Source organism: Halichoeres trimaculatus, unplaced genomic scaffold (assembly GCF_033239565.1).
Source record: "Halichoeres trimaculatus isolate MK-OKI-2021-1 unplaced genomic scaffold, fHalTri1.1 fHalTri1_scaffold_8, whole genome shotgun sequence".
NCBI lineage: Eukaryota > Metazoa > Chordata > Actinopteri > Labriformes > Labridae > Halichoeres > Halichoeres trimaculatus.
The window spans coordinates 16,390,427-16,408,435 of record NW_027437186.1 but is presented as its reverse complement, the minus strand read 5'-3'; the positions used below and the strand labels follow the sequence as shown (position 1 = coordinate 16,408,435).

Here is an 18,009-nt window from a genome sequence, read left to right as displayed (position 1 = left end):
ACACCGTTACTTTTTCCATTAACTGTTAATCTAATTAATCACTATAACGCTATTATGACAGTGAAATGAGGCACTTTACAATGTATCTGACCTGGCTTCCTCGGCCAGGCACAAGAGAGGAGCTGCAAATAAAATGTTGGGAAAAGTGGGCAGACACATAAGGAATGATGTGTCTAAACATGTTGACGCAACAGAGCGCTGATGCTACATTAAACTTTTCAGAAACAAATATCTCACAGCCACATGTGTGTGTCTGAGTAACCTGCAGTCAGAGAGGATCCCCTGCAGCGTCTTTGGATCAAACCAAGTTGGGGGGGAGGGGTGGATGCTTTTTGAGGTTTGGATGCAAGGCAAAAGTAGCCAACTTGTTTTGACAAACAAATAAATATCAAAGATGTCAAAACTGCACTCAAAAATAAGGGTGTATTGGGGAGAGACAGGTTAAAAAGTGGGAGAACCCCTCCTTATAATAATCAGGAGTGTAGCAGACCTAGCTCACTCAGCCAGACACAGGACAGGAGCTGAAAATTTAATGTGCGAGTGCCGAGCGATCTGTCTGGTTAAAACTGACATTTTCAGGATGGGAGTAGACCTACAGGCTCCACATTAACGTTATTTTCAGGATGGAAGACACCACTTCAACATCATAAATGGAAAAGGCAAGAACATATATTTGAACATTATGTCCCAGAGAAAAACCTGCTCAAAAACTGAATTCTTTCGAAAAATTAAAGGTTTTTCAAAACAGTAATTCAACAGTTACTTTCCTTGGTAACAAATTACATTTATGAATGAGTAATTCCATTACTTGTTCAATTATTTTTTTGGGGGACACAACAACAACTATAACTCTTTACTTGTTTAAGGTAATTTGCCCTGCACTATCAGTTACAAAATCACTTCAGAGCATATCAAAGCACGTCAAACCTGTGTTCAACATTTTACCGGGGCAAACATTTACAGTAGGTGGTGAGGTAGTGTCCTCTGAAAGGATCCCGTCTTTGTCTTGTTGACAGTAAGACAAGAAGCTGGGCACCAAATACTTGTCATGTGACTATCTGTAATTATGCATACAACTTGATGTAATGTCAAACTAATTCCTTGCAAGCTTTTAAAGTGGAAGCACCAAAATGGCATAAGTAAAGTAAAACTTTTAAAAGTGTTTGCAGTATCTAAGGAAGGAGGTAAGACAAGTAAGGAAGAATCCATGTTGGCAGGGGGTCTGTGCATTGCTGAAGTCATAACTGTAATTATCTCTGCTTCTTGCAAACTGGGTTTTATGTTTAGATTTCTCTGCTGCCACACGTTGATTTATACAGTTTATCCTGTTTATATTAATGTGTTTATATAAAGAGAGACCCCTGGGTTTATTTAAAAAAAAAAAAAAAAGACACACATGCTTTGCTTCATTGGCAATTCAAATCATGCCCGTAGAGGAAATATGCAATTTATCCAATAAAGCTTTGTGTCAAACCTGCCAAGATAGGATCGGTAACTTATAATGTAAACATGTAAAAATGGTTTAAGCTAATTTGTGCCCAGTGGTGCAGATTACATACATGCAGTACACACACTCCCCCTGAGGTAATAGAAGATGTGATTTTGACTGACATTCAAATTAAGGAAATATTTTTTCATGCCAGCTACTCCAAATGCACATCTGGGAGAGCTGTGATGACAAAGAGTGCAGAGAAGAAGATGAATGACATCGCTAGCCTGCATAGTGCTCCCAAACCACATAAGGATTGCTCCCTCAAAGACCTGTGAGTCCGATTCAAGTAGCCAGGTAGAGTCACACTCATTCATCGGTGGCAAAAAAGTGCAGTGGAGGGATAAAATCTATGATGCATGCCAATAGAAAGTGGACTACAGGTCTGATTTGACATTGTCTTTACAGTTACAGTCCCGCTACTCCTGTAAGCAGCAATAAATTACCAGTTTCTGCTTGTAAAAAGCTTATTTGATACGAAAATGTCCAAGTACTTTCCACTCTTTTAAGCTAATTGTTCTCTTAAAACTGGCTCCACTTTGTGTAACCCAACCTTTGTTGTTGTTTAAACCTCTGCTTAGTTCTTTTTCAGTTGCAATATATATATATATATATAAATGAATATATTTTTTTAAAATTCAATTGTCACCCATTTTCTGACAAAATGCAGACCTATCATGTCCTTAAAGAGGTACTGTGAATCCAAGCCAAAACTCAAAGCAATTAAACAACACAGTGTCTTGAAATACATAAAATGGAACCACTCTGAATCACAAACATGAAGTCTTTTGTCCAGCTAAGTGCTTTGTGTGTGTTAACACAGTTGTTATTCAACAGCAGACAGCAGTACTGAAAAAAGGAAAGACGAGATGTAAAAAGAGGAAGTGGCAGTAATTACCTCATGCATTTGCAGGTTGGCGTTAGGAGCCCTCATCTTGCCTTCCAAGGCATTATGGGAATTAGCGGTGTAGTTTTTCAAAGTGCGACTTTCCTTCAAGTGGGCTTGGAGCTTTTCTCTGCGCCTCCTATAAAAAAAAAGGGAGAAAGAGATAGAAAAGGATGATGCAAAGGCAGGAGGTATTTCTGCAGGGACAGGATCACAGTCTGAATGTATGGATTTTTCATTCGTCTTTGAAAAGATGGATTTTGATTTTTAAACTGTATGAAAGCACAAGGATTGAGCATTTTTCTGCTCAGGTACGCCTACATCCTTTATCTCTACCCAACAGATTTTACATACTGAAGAGGGCCTGTCTTTTGGTGCTCAGCCTCACAGTATCAGCTCCTCAATTACATGTTATTCAGCATGTCTTTGAGTTGCTCATTGTTACATCTTTATGCTGCAATCAACAATGCCACCAAGTACCAGCGGTAATCAATGGATAACTGTCAAAAGTCAAAACAGGATCAGAACATGCCATTGTGTGATGTGACTTTGCAACAAAAGATTATGATCATCATACTACTTTTTGTGGTTTCACTTTGATTGGACTTTTAAAGTAGAGTGGTTAGGTGATCAATAATAAGTGAGGACAATTTAGTAAAACTTCCAGGGAATTAATTCAATACTTTAAGTTTTGAGCATGTAGCAGCATTACTTAGTACTTGGTTAACTGTGAGCAAAATTCTGGTTTTGGTTGAAAAAAAGTTTTACACTTTTGAATTTCATAGGAACCCATGACTCAGACTGTCATAAATCAAGGCAGGCTTTTCTACTTCACCTGACTGAACAACGCTGGAGCCAAGCTACTGAAGGGATTCCAGAGATGGTCTTAAAGGGTCCCCAGATTATAAAAAAATGATATAGAAATGGGTCATAGGAGTCCTATTCTTATGACCTGTTGTGATCATGTTGGCATGAAGTCAGCTCTTAGATGTTAAATACATGTACAAACCTCCAGGGATATTTGTGCCATTTGCCAGTATTTTCCATCATTTTAAAAAGTTTATTCAACAGTACTTCAAGTAAATGTAGATTTCTAACACTGTAATGTCCTTTGCATTGCTTAAAACAAACTCTAGGAAGTATCTACAGGATTTTTCTTTTCCTTTTTTTTTTTTTTTAACCATCCACCAACATACTTCTGAAAAATGAGTCAGTGGCTGTGGAAAATTGTGTTCCACCAGTCTCATGCCCTTGAGGACAGAGAAGAAGACGAAGGAGAGCTATTGACCTGAGGTGCTTTCTATCTAACTTTCCAATCTCTCCAGCAGAAGCAATAATAAAACGCTCTGGACTAAACTGTTTTTATAATGTACCTCTACTCTAAAGTATGTGTTAAACATTTTGAGTCTAGACTCTACATTTCTCAGATATTTGTCTAAAACTGCAGCTTTGTGCTATTACAGAGACACTGTTGGAATGAAGCTGTCGATCTAAGAATGGGTTGTATATTCTGCATAGTCACAGACCTGACTCGTCAAAAAAGGTGCAATCAGATAATCAGGAAGTGAAATAATTAGACTCTATTGAGCAACATGATGTCCTCATATCTCTCCCATTCATCTAGAAAAACCTCCTTATGGTGTGTTTATTACCGGTGTGCATTGCATGCCCTTCATCATTACGACACTAGTTACTCAAGCTTGTGCAATTACCCTGACCTGGATGGAAATGCACAAAGGCTTTTATCACGACTTCATTGTGTTGTGCCAGCGGCGACGCTCATTATCTGATAAAGCCAATGGAGCTCTTACAGTTCTTGTCTCGGAGACTCTCTGGCGGATGACAGCGATGTAATAGAGTGTTTACACACAGCATCATAGTGAACTCCAATTCTCTCCACCTCTGTGGCACTTTAATTATATTCTCTAAGAAGAAGGCTGCGCCATTTGGTTCACGCTACTTTAGGATATGAAAGATCTATTATCTCTTCTTAAGCCTCGACACAATCTGGTTGTTTATTTGAGGCTTTAGCATGCAAACGGCTGTGCTTGCTCTTGGGTATTGCCCCCTCCTTTCCCTTGGGTTTTGGATTGTTAACTACTTGAGTAGCAGACAATATATTTACATTCTTTTTACACTGTGCAACACCTAACAGATCTGTCATCTGTATACATTTTCTAATGGCTCTGCCAAATTTGGATGAATCAGTGAAGAGCCCTTTGCACTTGCACAGCACTTTTGACGATATTTAGATATTCCCTGGTGAGGCTGCATGCAAGTAAGGAAACTTCCAGATCTGTTGAACTGGACATTATGTAGACTTTAACCTGCATGCAATTCTGAGTAGTTTAATGTCAGGATGCAACTGAGAGGTTGTTTTGACTTATATACCCTTATATATACTTACATAACCTGACATGTGTATGGTCTCAAACATGATGTGGTAGCATCAGTTCTTCCTCCTCCTGCACACTTTAAATTACAAATCTTGAACATGAGACTGAAGGGTCCCGAGAATGTCCAGAGGTGAATTGTGGAACAGATTAGTGAATAACGGAGTGAGCTGTGGTGGATTTTTCAGTTGTAGGGTGAAGTGGAAGCATCTGCAGCTCAGTGCAGCAAAGACAAATGAGCTGGTTGTGGAAGCAAGGAGGGAATTTAGTATCAGTCTTGTGGAGGACAACAGGTACCTGTACTTAAAACACTGAAACCAAGAATTAAAAGACCTTCAGCATCTGCCAGACAGTACCTGAAAGTGCTTTACCAGTCCTTGCCCTGTTTTCTTTTGTGTGAAGTGGCAGTGGATTGAAGGCAGCATCCTCAACAGACTGATCTTTGAGTCAAGTTATTTTGTAAGGGTGGAGCTGAACTCCCCTGCAGCAGTGTCAAAGAGGAGTGACATGCCATCGTGGACAGTGTCTCCCGCCCACTCCATGACATGCTTGACAAGCACAGGGGTGCATTCAGTGCAAAACTCATTACACGGAGATCCACCACAGGAAGTCATTCATGCCTGTGGCCATCAAACTTTTCAACTCCTCCCTCAGACTGTCAGACACAGTGCAGTGGACTGGACCTTGGACTCATTTATTTCCCTCCTGTCAACAAATAGAACTTCATGATTTATCTACAGTGGGTACTCTCAGTAGTGCAGCTCTTGACACTACTGTGTAACATGAAGTTGAACAATAATCTTGCAGTAATAAATAAGAGCATTGGACAATCATCTTCAACGTTCACATCACCTGCTGATTCAATTTTCAAAAGGTGTGCTCATCCTTATAAGACTGATTGTTAAGGATTGGTCCAAATCACAGGCATCAACACACACCTCAAGTGTCTCATCTGCTGCTTTTTGTCTTACAAACTTTTTGGTTGCTTTGACATTATAATTATAAATATAAGAGGTATGAGACACCAAACATCGAGCAGCTGTGAGCATTTCATTTTAAGCCAGAACTCTGACCTCATTGTCACTGCATTGGAAAAACAACAACACGGCAATAATGTGTCACCCTCCAAATCTGCGTGTTGCCCTTTAAAGAGCAATGACGACAGCAAGAACAGAAGAACCGTTTGTCTTTCATTTGGTTGCATGTCGTCTCTCTCTTCCTCACTCTCATTGTTTGAAAATCTTTGGCTTGATCTCTATTCAGGTCACTCAGATTTGCATGAACACTTCCTTCCGATCTGTATGCATCCTCTCTGCAAAACGGGACCTGACTCAATTACAGATTCTTTGAAAGTGCCTGTCCATCAAGCCTTGATCCGATTATCTTGTTGTCAAGCTGCCCACTCACTCACATCATTATATTACAGAGAGAAGCCTATGGAATTACAGGGCCATCCATTAGAAGCTGCTCCACGGTCCATATACTCTGAATGACAGACTGCCATGCCGCTACATCCTGGATGTTTGGCCCATCCCATTGAGAATAAAGTATCTCTGCGGGCAATGCAATGCAAAGTTTCCCCTTCCAGAAATGGATGTTGACCATTCATTAATGTGCACACGGCTCATACACTGCAGAAATATGCAGATAGGGGGAGAGGGACAGAAGGAAAAGAGTGCCAGAGCCACACGAGCTGACCTTTATGCTTTAATGGGTTATAAATATGTGCAAGCCCATAATGAGATTTACAAATAGTGCAAATATCCAGTCTGGGATGTGGTTCAAAATGTTTGATGCCTCAACATGTTCCATCAGCCTTCACTAAGTGAACAAAATGTCTCTGTGGGCATTTCCTCTGCCCACACCCAACTGGGCTTCTAACCAAATAAAAAGTCATTTTCTTACTTGAGGTCTTGTGGCAGGTTTAACCATAATAATGTCAAAGTAAGTTTAAACGTTTAAAAACTACCAGAGAAACTTTTAGCTTAAATGAAAGTCAGAAGATAAATTACATGTCACTGTAGCTAATATACCTGTCAATTTATTCATGAGAAAACATACATCACATTAGTGCATGGCTGGGAACAGAACCTGAGTGAACCTGAGTTTATGTCTCCTTTACTCCTCGCCTGAAAAATCTGAACCCAAACCCAATTAAGCCCTTCCCCAAGGCAGCCATCTCTGATATACAGTACATCCATAATCTAAACTGAGCAGTGTGCTTTCCATTTCCATACTGAAACTAGAAACTGGGAACTATTCATAGTCCAACAAGACCAAAGCCTTTTAACAAAGTTTAGGACTTATTTATGTTGTTTAATATTCCTATTTGTGAAGGGGCTAACATATCAGATAGTAACACGTCAACTGCAGACTTATTGCAAGCTGGAAAGTTTTGTCATGTCCCTCATTTTATGTTCCATATTGATCATACAGATGTTTAACTTGTGTACCTAGGGTCCCTGCAGCATTGATCTTAAAGTGTGTTTCCATTGCAGGAAGACTCTTCCATACCCATTCATTCTTTAGTAAATATTCATTCACGTCAGTCCCTCTCCCTAACTCCGTCCTTCTGGTGATCAGCTAATTATGGGTGTTCACCCTTTCAAACACTAAACCAACCAGATTTAGCCTCAACCTCTATTGACCAATCATCCTACTGCTGCCAGAAAAGGAAATCTGTTCCCATCTGTTGGGCTTTCAGTCGATGTTTCAGTTTGAGTGTTGCAACTCTCCTCTTTTCCACTCAGATCCATGTAGCTCATCTTACATCCTGCCCTCACTTCCACCAACAGTTTCTAGACTTCATAGGAGGGTATGAATCCTGTGCTTGGCCTCACTACCCCTTTGAGTAAGACAGTTGGGTGTTGTTTGATTGCCAAAGATATCCACACTTCTCATATTTTCTAGACTTGTAAAATAAAAAAAAAAAATCACTTGTAAAGAAGTCTTTTCTGATTTAATCAACAGTAAGATTAAATCAGATAAGAGTGGTGCTGGTTTAGTCTGTTGATAAAGTCAAGAATATCATGCACAGATGCCCCAAGTGGGCAGGCTTGGTACTATAACATTTTTCAGGCCATTTCCTGCAAGTGATGTCAAAGTGTCCCTCCACGTTTCCTGCTTTACTCTTTACTCTCTAAATAAAGACATTTGAAGCCCAAAACACAACATCTTAAATAAATAAATAAATAAGAATTAAAACAATCTCTTTTGGAAGACTGTTGTACTGGAATGGGGGTCACAACTTGGGGATAATTTTCTTCTATACAGAACAGTGTTATGGATCACTTATTTGTATGAAAACAAAAATGAACTTTTTTTTTCTCAATGAATATTGGTTGATTCATTGAAATAGTAATTCCAATAATTACATATTGATTCTCTCTTAACACTACTGGTTGTCATTACCTTTATTCATGTTGACATTATATGATGGTTGTACTGACCTTTAAAATCTCATGAAAAAATTGAGCTGACTTAAGTTATTGATATCCATGAACATGTTATTTGTCTGACATGATCACATCCATTAATAGTCTATTAAAATTTCAGTCATGTGTTCTTGTCCTATTTCCCAATAAAAGCAAAGTATGTGTGAACAGTCACAGAGAGAAGGAGACATGATAAGTGATTAAACTTTTCTGTCTCCCCCACACTGCGAAATACACAGTATAAACAACCTGTGATTCGATGTGTATCCCTATGTTTGTTGTGTTAATGCTCTCACTTGTTGCGGCAGTAGAGGGCCATACAAAGGGTTCCCAGGAGGCTGATTGCCATGGCGATGGAGGTGATTGACAGCACCTGTCTCTTGTACACCTCTTTGCTCTCTGTGGGGAAACAAAACAAGGGAAGGAGGAACATTAATGTCTGAACAACACACCCTTTGAAAATAAGGTCTTATATTATTTGAACATCTGTGAGAAGGTTTATGTGAGAGACTCAGAAGAGAATGAAGACAGAGAAGGAGAAAAACATGTTTCTGAGTTTCTGTTTTTAAATAGGCATATGTCTATTGAGATTCCCATAGCCAATATTCAGACCCAGCAAATATTAAATAATTACAGTGCTGAAACAGCAATTCACAACAAACCATAATTAAACACAGTTTGGAGGTTTGCACTTATCTGCTGTTAATTTGAAATATCATTGTTGCGGCGCCTTAACAGCTATTTCAAATCATCAGACAACCAGTTGTATTGCAACAGCTCTCAGGGGCCATCCAGCATACTGTATGCTTTGCAGATTCATTCTGGTGCAAGTGTAATTATTTTTGTGATAAATAAAGCAAATTAAACTGATATAATACAACAACTCAAAACCCATTTGCGACACACAAATACCCATTTACAACTCTCCAGCAGCACCTGCTATTCTTAGTTACCGCACAGCCTTTCAGCTCATTTTATCGGCTCTACCACATCGAGTAATGGTCCAGTAGACGCTGACTGCCTTTGAAATGGATGCCACATGTAATGGAGCTTGAATACATGGAGACAAGAAGAGTTATTGCTCGGACAGACGCCATTAGTAGAGAAAAATGGAAGCTGTCTTGTTTGCTACGAACAAGTAAATCATAGTTGCCTTCAGATGCATTAATAGGCGATCAATCAGGTTTTATTTAGCACAGGCTCAGACCTTGGAAAAGCACAGAGATCACATAAGGTGTGACAAATTTTAACTGGGATGGCTTTAAATGGCTGCTTTAGTCGGGAAAAATAGGTAGTTTAAGTCTTTATGAGTACACCCATTAACTGTAACCTTTTTTAGATTTTGCAGAACAATACAACTGCATCTGCTGAGTCTTGCTCAAAGGTACTCTGACAGCCAGTGATAGATGGACTCACTGATTCATAGCCACATCAACACTCTCGAGCATGGCTGGGAATTCAAACCAAGCTTTTCTCTGCACAGCCTTTAAGCTACCGATGCCCACACAGACATTACATAACCAGTCATACATGCAGTATGTCATACATAATCCCTGGAATAACTGCGGCCTCTGAGCCTATCAGTGCACTGTCAGTGCAGCTTTTTCTCTTCCCTGTGTCCTCATTTCTCTTCCTCTAAGTCTAAGTTCTGTTTAGGGGCTGGTGTTGTTTTGATGCCGCTAATCAGCCTGAGTCATCACATTGGCTCATTGGCTATAATTATATCATTAGAGGGAGCTTGGGGCTGTCCTGCGGGAACACCCTGAGGTCGAATGCAGGGAAGGCAGAGCAAGAGAGAAAGACAGAGATAAGGATATAAAAAAAGAAAGACACGAGGAGGAAGAAGATAAAGGAGGTTATAGAGGGGAGACTGTGTGATGCAGTGATCCCTCTTTTTCTCTCCCACTACAGGCTTATTAACAGAAACTCAGAGCATTGGCATATACTGAGCACTAATGTGATACTTCTGCTCTTTTAACTCTCTTATGATAAAAAAAAGCTTTAGTGAGTGATAGACAGGAAAATGTTTCAGGGATAACCTCTGAGGAATTTTTTGGGTTAATTTTAAGTATAATTTTCATTCAAAAGATCTGACAGGGTATAAGAGTTCCAAAAAGTGGGAGGAGTTACTCACATTTGTTTTCAAGGAGCGCAGTTACTAACAAGGCTTGGCTAATAGTGTGGAGTGATGCTTATTAAGCTTCCCTTGCCTTCTCTTTCAAACATTAGGAAAAGACCCAACCCATGGATTCAAACAGGTATGACAATGTACAATGTTGCTGACAACTCAGAAAACATCCACTTATACAGAAGATAAATGGCTGAAAAAGCATGTTTCTAGATGCCATTCATCATCATCATCATCATCACCTTAATTGGCAGACTCAGAGAGTCCATTTAAAATAAACAAACCAGCATACAGTGATTAAAAGGACAGAGAAAGAGAGAGAGAGAGAGGGAGAGAGAGGGAGGGAGAGAGAGAGAGAGAGAGAGAGAGAGACTATTTGGACAGACACATCAAACTTAGAGAAGACAACTGTACCAATGAGCATATAACATACAACATTGTCTGTACATGTCATCATCATTATATATTTGATCGGTAATAATGTAACCTAAATACTTTATTTGGGTGCTGACACTCAGCACCTGTCCTGACAGATACAAATCAGAGAAGTTTAGGTCCTTGTCCCCTCTTGTTCTGCAGATCAGAACAGTGCTCTTTGAGGGATTGTATTGCACATCATGGGCTCTAATTTTGTGGCACAGCGCAGGGGGCGCAATCCTGCGCAGTGTTAATTTCGTGCTGCGCACCACCGTGTGCTGCCAATTTGACAATTTGGTAGACCGTCTGCGCAGAGATGGGTTTGACTGTGCGCCAGGGGGAGTTGACGGCGCACCAGGGAGAGGTGTCGGCATATTAATGTTGGCGCAGTGACAATTTTGTGCCGAAAAAGTGCGCTGAATGCTCGCCAGCTCCAACCTGGTCTATCCTCGGCGCAAAGTGGAACGCACCCTCCGCAGTTGTAATTTGGTGACAGGCGCACAAGTGCGCACATGTCATCAAAGCCTCAGAGGCTCGTGTCCTTCGATGTGCCCCGCTGTCCATTCTCCTGCTGCACGGACAGCGGCTCTGACCGTCTCTGCTACCAGCACTGTTTCCACGGTGCGGGGGATCACTCAGACCAATCAGACGCTGCGCCCCGGCTGCAGGGCATTTAGAGGCGAGGAGAGGCACTTATTTGATTGGTGAAGACAGCGCTCAGCTGTGTTAAACCCACTCACGGCTTTTCTCCTCCCTCTCTGCCATTTGGGCGGAGGGAGGCATGGACGCGCAGGTGCGCCTGCGCTTGCGCCTGGTCTACGAAATTAGAGCCCCAAATGTTAAGCCATACTCAGAACAAATTTTCAGCAACTGCTGGAACCCGGCACTGCTGGGGTGAAAAAAGGGCCAAATCATCAGCATACATAAGGTGATTTGATATACAATTACCAATTGCACAGCCAGTTTTGCAGCCATTTAGTTTTTTAATAGATCATCCATGTATACATAGAAGAGAGCAGGAGAAAGTAGCCCACCCTGCCACACACCATTGCTTACTCTAAAGGGGGAGGACACTTTATCACCCCACTTAACTTGCATACTCTGGTTGGCATACCAGTATGCCAGAATCCTTACTATATAATGAGGGACCCGCTTTTCACTTAACTTCCGAAACAACTTTTGATGATTAACACGATCAAAGGCCTTAGAGGCATCAACAAATCCTATCAGGACAGAGGAGTTTTTCTTTTTATATATACCTCAACAGCTTCTTTCAAGGCATAGATACAAAAATCAGTACCATGCTTAGACTTAAAGCCAAATTGGTTATCTGTGGTACCAATATATTTAGATACCCGCTCTAAAAGAATACTCTCCAGGACCTTTGACACCACACTGGCTAAAGCAATAGGACAATAGTTGTCTAGGCACCCAACCTTGCCAGCTTTGTTCTTAATCACAGGCACCAAAGTGACAGACAACATGGAGTCAGGCAGCAGGCCAGTATTGTTTTTGTTCTTCTTATTTCAATCAGAAACACTTTCTTGGAAATAATTAATCATTTGCATTGCAGAAGTAAAACTTGGCTGTGTGGCTCTGTTCTGGGAGCTCCCTGCCTTTCCACGTGTCCACATATAATTTAAAAGTCTGAGGTGGGGAGAGAACACCTCTACTCTAATTCAAAATTATATGGAAGGAATGAGTTTGTTTGGCTGCTACAGCATGTAGAGTTAGCAGTCATCCTGGCTGACATAACAATATGATAGTATAACCTGTTTTTTTTTTCTCGCTAACATAGAGGTAAGTTAGTATGCAAGCTAACTACAATTCTAGCCCATTTGAGCTTCTCACCCTGAGCATGGGCTGCTGTATAAAACGAGTGAATGTTGTGTCGTAGTTTCAGCCTGACAGTGATTAAGAAACAGTACTCTGTGTGGATTAGTCATGGATGACACTCAATTTGTCAGATAACAGAAGTGAAGCTGATAATGATTTATGTAACCAGAGGAGACTGTCCTTCTAAGAAAAAAAGTGCAGCATGAGAAATGTGACAAATAAGCAAAAGCTGTAGATCAACCCCTGATTGATCCAAATGTTATGAAGTTTAATTCTAAAAGTGTTTTTTGGTTGATTGAGATGGAGGAACAGTTTGACACCTGACACTGTGGGGATGGGGGAAAGAATCTAACAGAGAAAAAGCCTTGCTCTGGATAACTCTGTCTTACTATAAGTCACACATGAAATGGTCATGTCAAGTCCGCACAGATGAGCTAACACAAAGGTTTACCACACTTGTGCAAAAGTTCAGTCCACTTATTAAATTCAGCCATGTTTTATATGCATGCAGTATGCTTGGTGTAAGGCCACTCATAAATATATCGCCAAGGTCAAGAAGTACTTCAACCTCCCTCCTACCCTCCCATGTCCTTGTTCGGACACGCCTTCCTGTATGCACAAACACACTCTCTCTTAATGTGAATAAATCATGCAGCTGGAGAGAGTGAAGGCATGACCATGTTCCATCTGTGGGGCTGTGAGGTCACATCACCTATTTACACCCTCTTCAAACACCAAGTTCTGCCCGGCAGAGTACTGCTTCTCTTTTATTTACAGCAACATTATAGAGAAATATGAGTAATATTTTACACTAAATGTGGAATCACATGGTTGTAGTGTTGCTGTAACTTCTGTGAATAGAGGAATGAGTTTTCAGCAGCAATGCTTGCATAGAGGTGGGTGAACAGGAAAGAGTGAAATCAATAAGTGTTTGTATTCTCTGACACAATACAGGTTAAAGGATTCAGCTTTTATTGCTTAAGACGCCTTTTGTTTAATAGTATACACAAGAAAATGAGAATAGTGTTGACTGGAGAGCTGGAACAACACATGGAATGTCACACATGTCGATATTTACAACCCATTTATAACTGATAAAAGAAAACACAGATCCGGAGCTACATGAATTCTTGTATTAATCTGTCTGAAGGAGACACATTTAATGGACAAGTTTAGTGGAAGGGAAGGAGACTCACACAGGTTGTTGGTGTAACTAAAGTTTATTTGTGGACATTGCCTACTGAAGATTAGCACTGCTCAGCCAAGAAACAAGCCTAAGGCTAGAGGCTAAGGCAACATAGAAGATTGAATTTGGGTCTCATGTAACAAACTTGTATAAGTGTCCATGTGCAACAGGTGAAACATTGTGCTATTGATTGATACACGAATCAATTGCAAGACTTAAATGTCTCAATAACTAAACTTGTAGGGATTTGTAGTATTTGCCTTTCTTGTCTGGGTTTGTGTTGTCGGTCTGTTTTCCCCTGTCCTTGTCAGTGTGGGCTGGACGCCTCCTTCAATCACCTCACCTGTACCATCTATACACCTGTCAGTCATCAGCTCTTCAGCCACCCCTGTCCTCTGCAGCATGAAAACCCAGTCTGTCAGTTGGGTATTTTCAAAAACAATAACTCCCCCATATTTTTTAAAAATACTTTCGTCCAGTGGGCAAATCCAAACCTATATTTGGCAGTGTCTTTCAGATGTGAAACCCATGCCAGCTAGTCAGAATGCATCCCTGCCATTCAGCTGTAACGTTTAAGAACCAAAAACTGTTTTCCAGTGTATACACGAAACCATGAAACCGGAGGTTTTGGCTGGAGTTTTTTTTGGAAAACATTGTTTTTAGAGGCATAAAACTGCCGTTTCGTGTGGAAGACAGGTGTAAATGTATAAAATTATATGCAGCTTCTAGATACCTGGCTATGTGTGGACATGGCCTGAATTTTCATTTGTCAGCTACCCTGTTAGTTACATTCTTTAAAGGCTTTCAAGATTTTTTTTTCTTTCTTTTTTTTTTTTTTTTTTACGTCTTGGCTTATTCTTACTTTCCCTGTTTTTCTTCTGTTTGCCACTAGCCCTGCCATTTTCACTGCAACTCTGCCAATGCGCCCAGTCCTCCTGCATTCTTTGTTTTTTTCTCCATCACTGTGCTTTGGATCTCTGGCCTCATGGCTTGTTTTCTTTGTGGACTACTGCACAAACTATTCATTCATACACTTAGTCTAAGTCTGGTGTGATCTGATTGTGGGTCCCACTGTTCCTTAGAGCATAAGCTTAACACAACTATTTCTTTTAAGGAATGATCCAAACCTTGACCACAACTTATTTTAAAACCTAGTCAAGCTACACTGAGTACTTAAACTTTAACTGTCAAAGACAAATCATTAATACACATTGTTAGTTACTCTCTTTAAGTACTAAACTAAGCTGCTGGTTAGTATCAATTGGTGCAATGGCCCATCTTGCCATGGTGTGACTATAAATACTTAAAAAAAACATGGCTTTGTCTCCATGACATCTCACGGCGGATTTTGAAAAGGCTTTTAAAGCCTTTAAACAGTAATGGTTGACACATTGGTATGACTGACTCAATTCAACTGTTGGTCACCCTTAGAAACAGTCAAAGAAATGGAGCTAAGGAGGGTGTTAAGCCTCCTGGCAAATAGCTTCAACAATGCCTGTCAGTGCCTTGACCTGTCAGTCAGTTCAGAAGTGCCTCTGAGGTACAGATTTGTATAGAACTCTTAGCCTTTCAACTATTTTCACCAGCATTATACAAAAAAAGTTCACCCCTTGTACTACATAAGCTAAAACCATGTTCTGAGTAAGGCTGTAAACATGTTTATTCCAGCAGCACAGTTGGGCATTTTAATTTGTGGACCTTCTGGGGATTCCTTTAGCAGCCATCCTCAAGTAGACACTCAAGGAATTAGAGTTTTTTGCACTTTTGCTTTGGCTTCATTTTAAACTCTGGAGGTTGCTGCTTGGATGTGACAAGAACACTGTGGACCTCTGGGTACAAGCTTTGGCATGCTAAGTAGTTGCAGTAACCTTTTTGGCAATGCAATCTTTCCAAGACTCTCCAAAACCAAAGGTGACCTATTCTCTCAGTAGCTAGACTCCACTTATAAATAAGAAATGAAATGTTGTTTTTGATGAGGGTTTGTTTGATAATTTCATTACTTGTTATTCAGGGATGATCATCTGTCTGTTTTTAACCAAAGCACAAATAAATAACACACAGCAAGTTTGCAGCCAAATAAGTAGTAACAGCGCAATAACCAACACTCAGACACAGACAGAGGCAGCGATAAGTGGGGGCAGGCTGGGGTGGCATTTTCACAGTGGGTCTCGCAGTGTGTCTGGCTGAGGGGCTCAGCCTGCATACTGAGTTTCTCATGTTCCAGACAGGCTCTATCATTAATAGATTTACTAGATGATGATTAAAAGATGTCCTTAGATCTTGGTTAGTGATACTGACCCTTAGATTCTGAATTACCACATTGAACCTTACTTTAAGTGCTCTTCAAAATCACCCAGAAAGTCGTTTTTCACAAGTTCTTCATGTTTCATTGGGGCAATGTCAGAACATTTTTTGAACCAACAAATAGTGCCAGGTTTGTGACTCATTCATGGCTTTAATCCAATGTTCTGGACATCATTTGGACATGTCAGATTGCTGGCAGACACTGACACTGTAAAGGTTTATTAAATTGTGTTGTATTTGTACAATTATGAATTCAACTGTGGCCTAGAGTTTGAGGGCAGTGAAATTTAATGTCTAGTGGCAGCATGCTGGAATCAGTTCAAGGTTTGCATAGTGACACAATTTGCATTAATGATGATAAAGGTCAATTCTGGCTTACTGCTTTGCAAACAAACCATCACAGTAGAACAACATATTGATATTAATAGTTCATAACAGCAAAGCATCTGTATCTCAGATCAATAAAATTTCAAACTATGGTGTTCATCATCATCAGGAAACACAGCTCCCTGCAGCTAATAACGTATAATATAAAATGACAGAAATACATTTGAAGGACATCAGGTTACCAGAGCTCAAGGGCTCTCAATTACTGCAATTCACCAGTCATTCAGCAGCTATCTTAGAGTATACTGTCATATAAATGATTCATATAATTCTTTGATACAGGAGGCTTTTTCTTGAAAAATCCACAATTCATACTCTGTGTCTGATGCCTGTGGTTACAGCACAATTACTAAAAATGACAATAAAACTGCTTGGCTAGTCAGCTTTTGATTGCAAAGTTCCAACCAGCTGTGAATCATACAACTTCCAAGAAGTTGTATTGATGACAGGAAAAGAAAACTATTACTAATGGATATACATGCAGAACCTTTTAAGATGTCTTTTTCAGGCCAGAGACTTGCTGTTAAAGTTTTTTTTCTTTTTTTTTTTTTTCCAGCAAAAGCCTTACATTGCAATGACATCAGTGCTCACTACTCATGTACTTAGAAAAGTTCTCAATACTACCATGTTAACTGTTTGAGCATTTGCAAGATTTAGTCAACATAATGTAGGGTTAAAATCAAGTTTACGCACCTTTCCAGAAGGTTTAGTGACAAGACTAGTCAGTTGACCAGCCTTAGCAGACAGGTCCTTTTACTGTTAGCAGCAGGCTGACAGTCTTAATAATAGAGGGTTAATGGTGAATGGTATATGAGATAACCGCTCTTCAAGTCCATTTATACTCCCTTTGCGTACAAAAATGTATACATCCTTTTCAAATGATGTTAATGTCACTGCACACATAATTCCATGTGTCACTTATGTTGGCATTGCTGTTAACCCAGCTCACAGTCAAAAGTGTAAAATAAAAACAAACTCAAAAACAAACATGGCAACTTTGGAGGAGGTATTGCTAAAAACTACTACAGGCAGCACTGTTGGGGGCGGTGGTTGGTGAGGCTTTTAAATACATCAGAAAAAGTTCTGCCATTGTTATTTCTTCTTTGTGTATCAGTAAAGCTACGTATCAGGTAGGGACAGCAACAATGTCTCATGATTTCTGGTTGTACTGCTCTGTTTGGCCTGTATCCATAAGCTTTGTGGGAAAGTGCAGAAATATGGATGAAACGACTGCAGAGCATAGACGAAGGGCTCCCTCAATATCCGTGTTTACTGTGAGCATAGATGCGCCTTAATAGTCTCAGCTATTTCAGTGTTTTTCATTTGTCAGAGTTTAAGTGACTTCCTCAAGCCAATCAGAACCCCAGTTTTCTTTATGACTATAGCTTAGTCTCAGGTAATTAATATATAATCATGACTGTCTTGTGCTTAATGGTATTTTATTGATTTTCATGGTATTTATTGATAAATATCATTCTTCACAATGCCGATGAATCCATCCATCAGCTATCCTTAGAAGGCAATAAGGCTGGATTTGACTGTCATGGGC

The 18,009-nt window shown here is 40.1% G+C and overlaps 1 protein-coding gene across 1 annotated transcript in view; it reads right to left on the bottom strand.

The window, feature by feature from the left end:
* The window catches only part of nrg3a (neuregulin 3a), a 421,734-nt gene that overhangs the window by 23,987 nt on the left and 379,738 nt on the right, over positions 1-18,009 (bottom strand). The window contains exons 5-6 of the mRNA XM_074675406.1: positions 8,499-8,601; positions 2,388-2,514 (exon numbers count right to left, since the gene is read on the bottom strand). Coding sequence (XP_074531507.1) covers positions 2,388-2,514; positions 8,499-8,601 — 230 coding nt within the window. The remainder of the gene's footprint in view (positions 1-2,387; positions 2,515-8,498; positions 8,602-18,009) is intronic.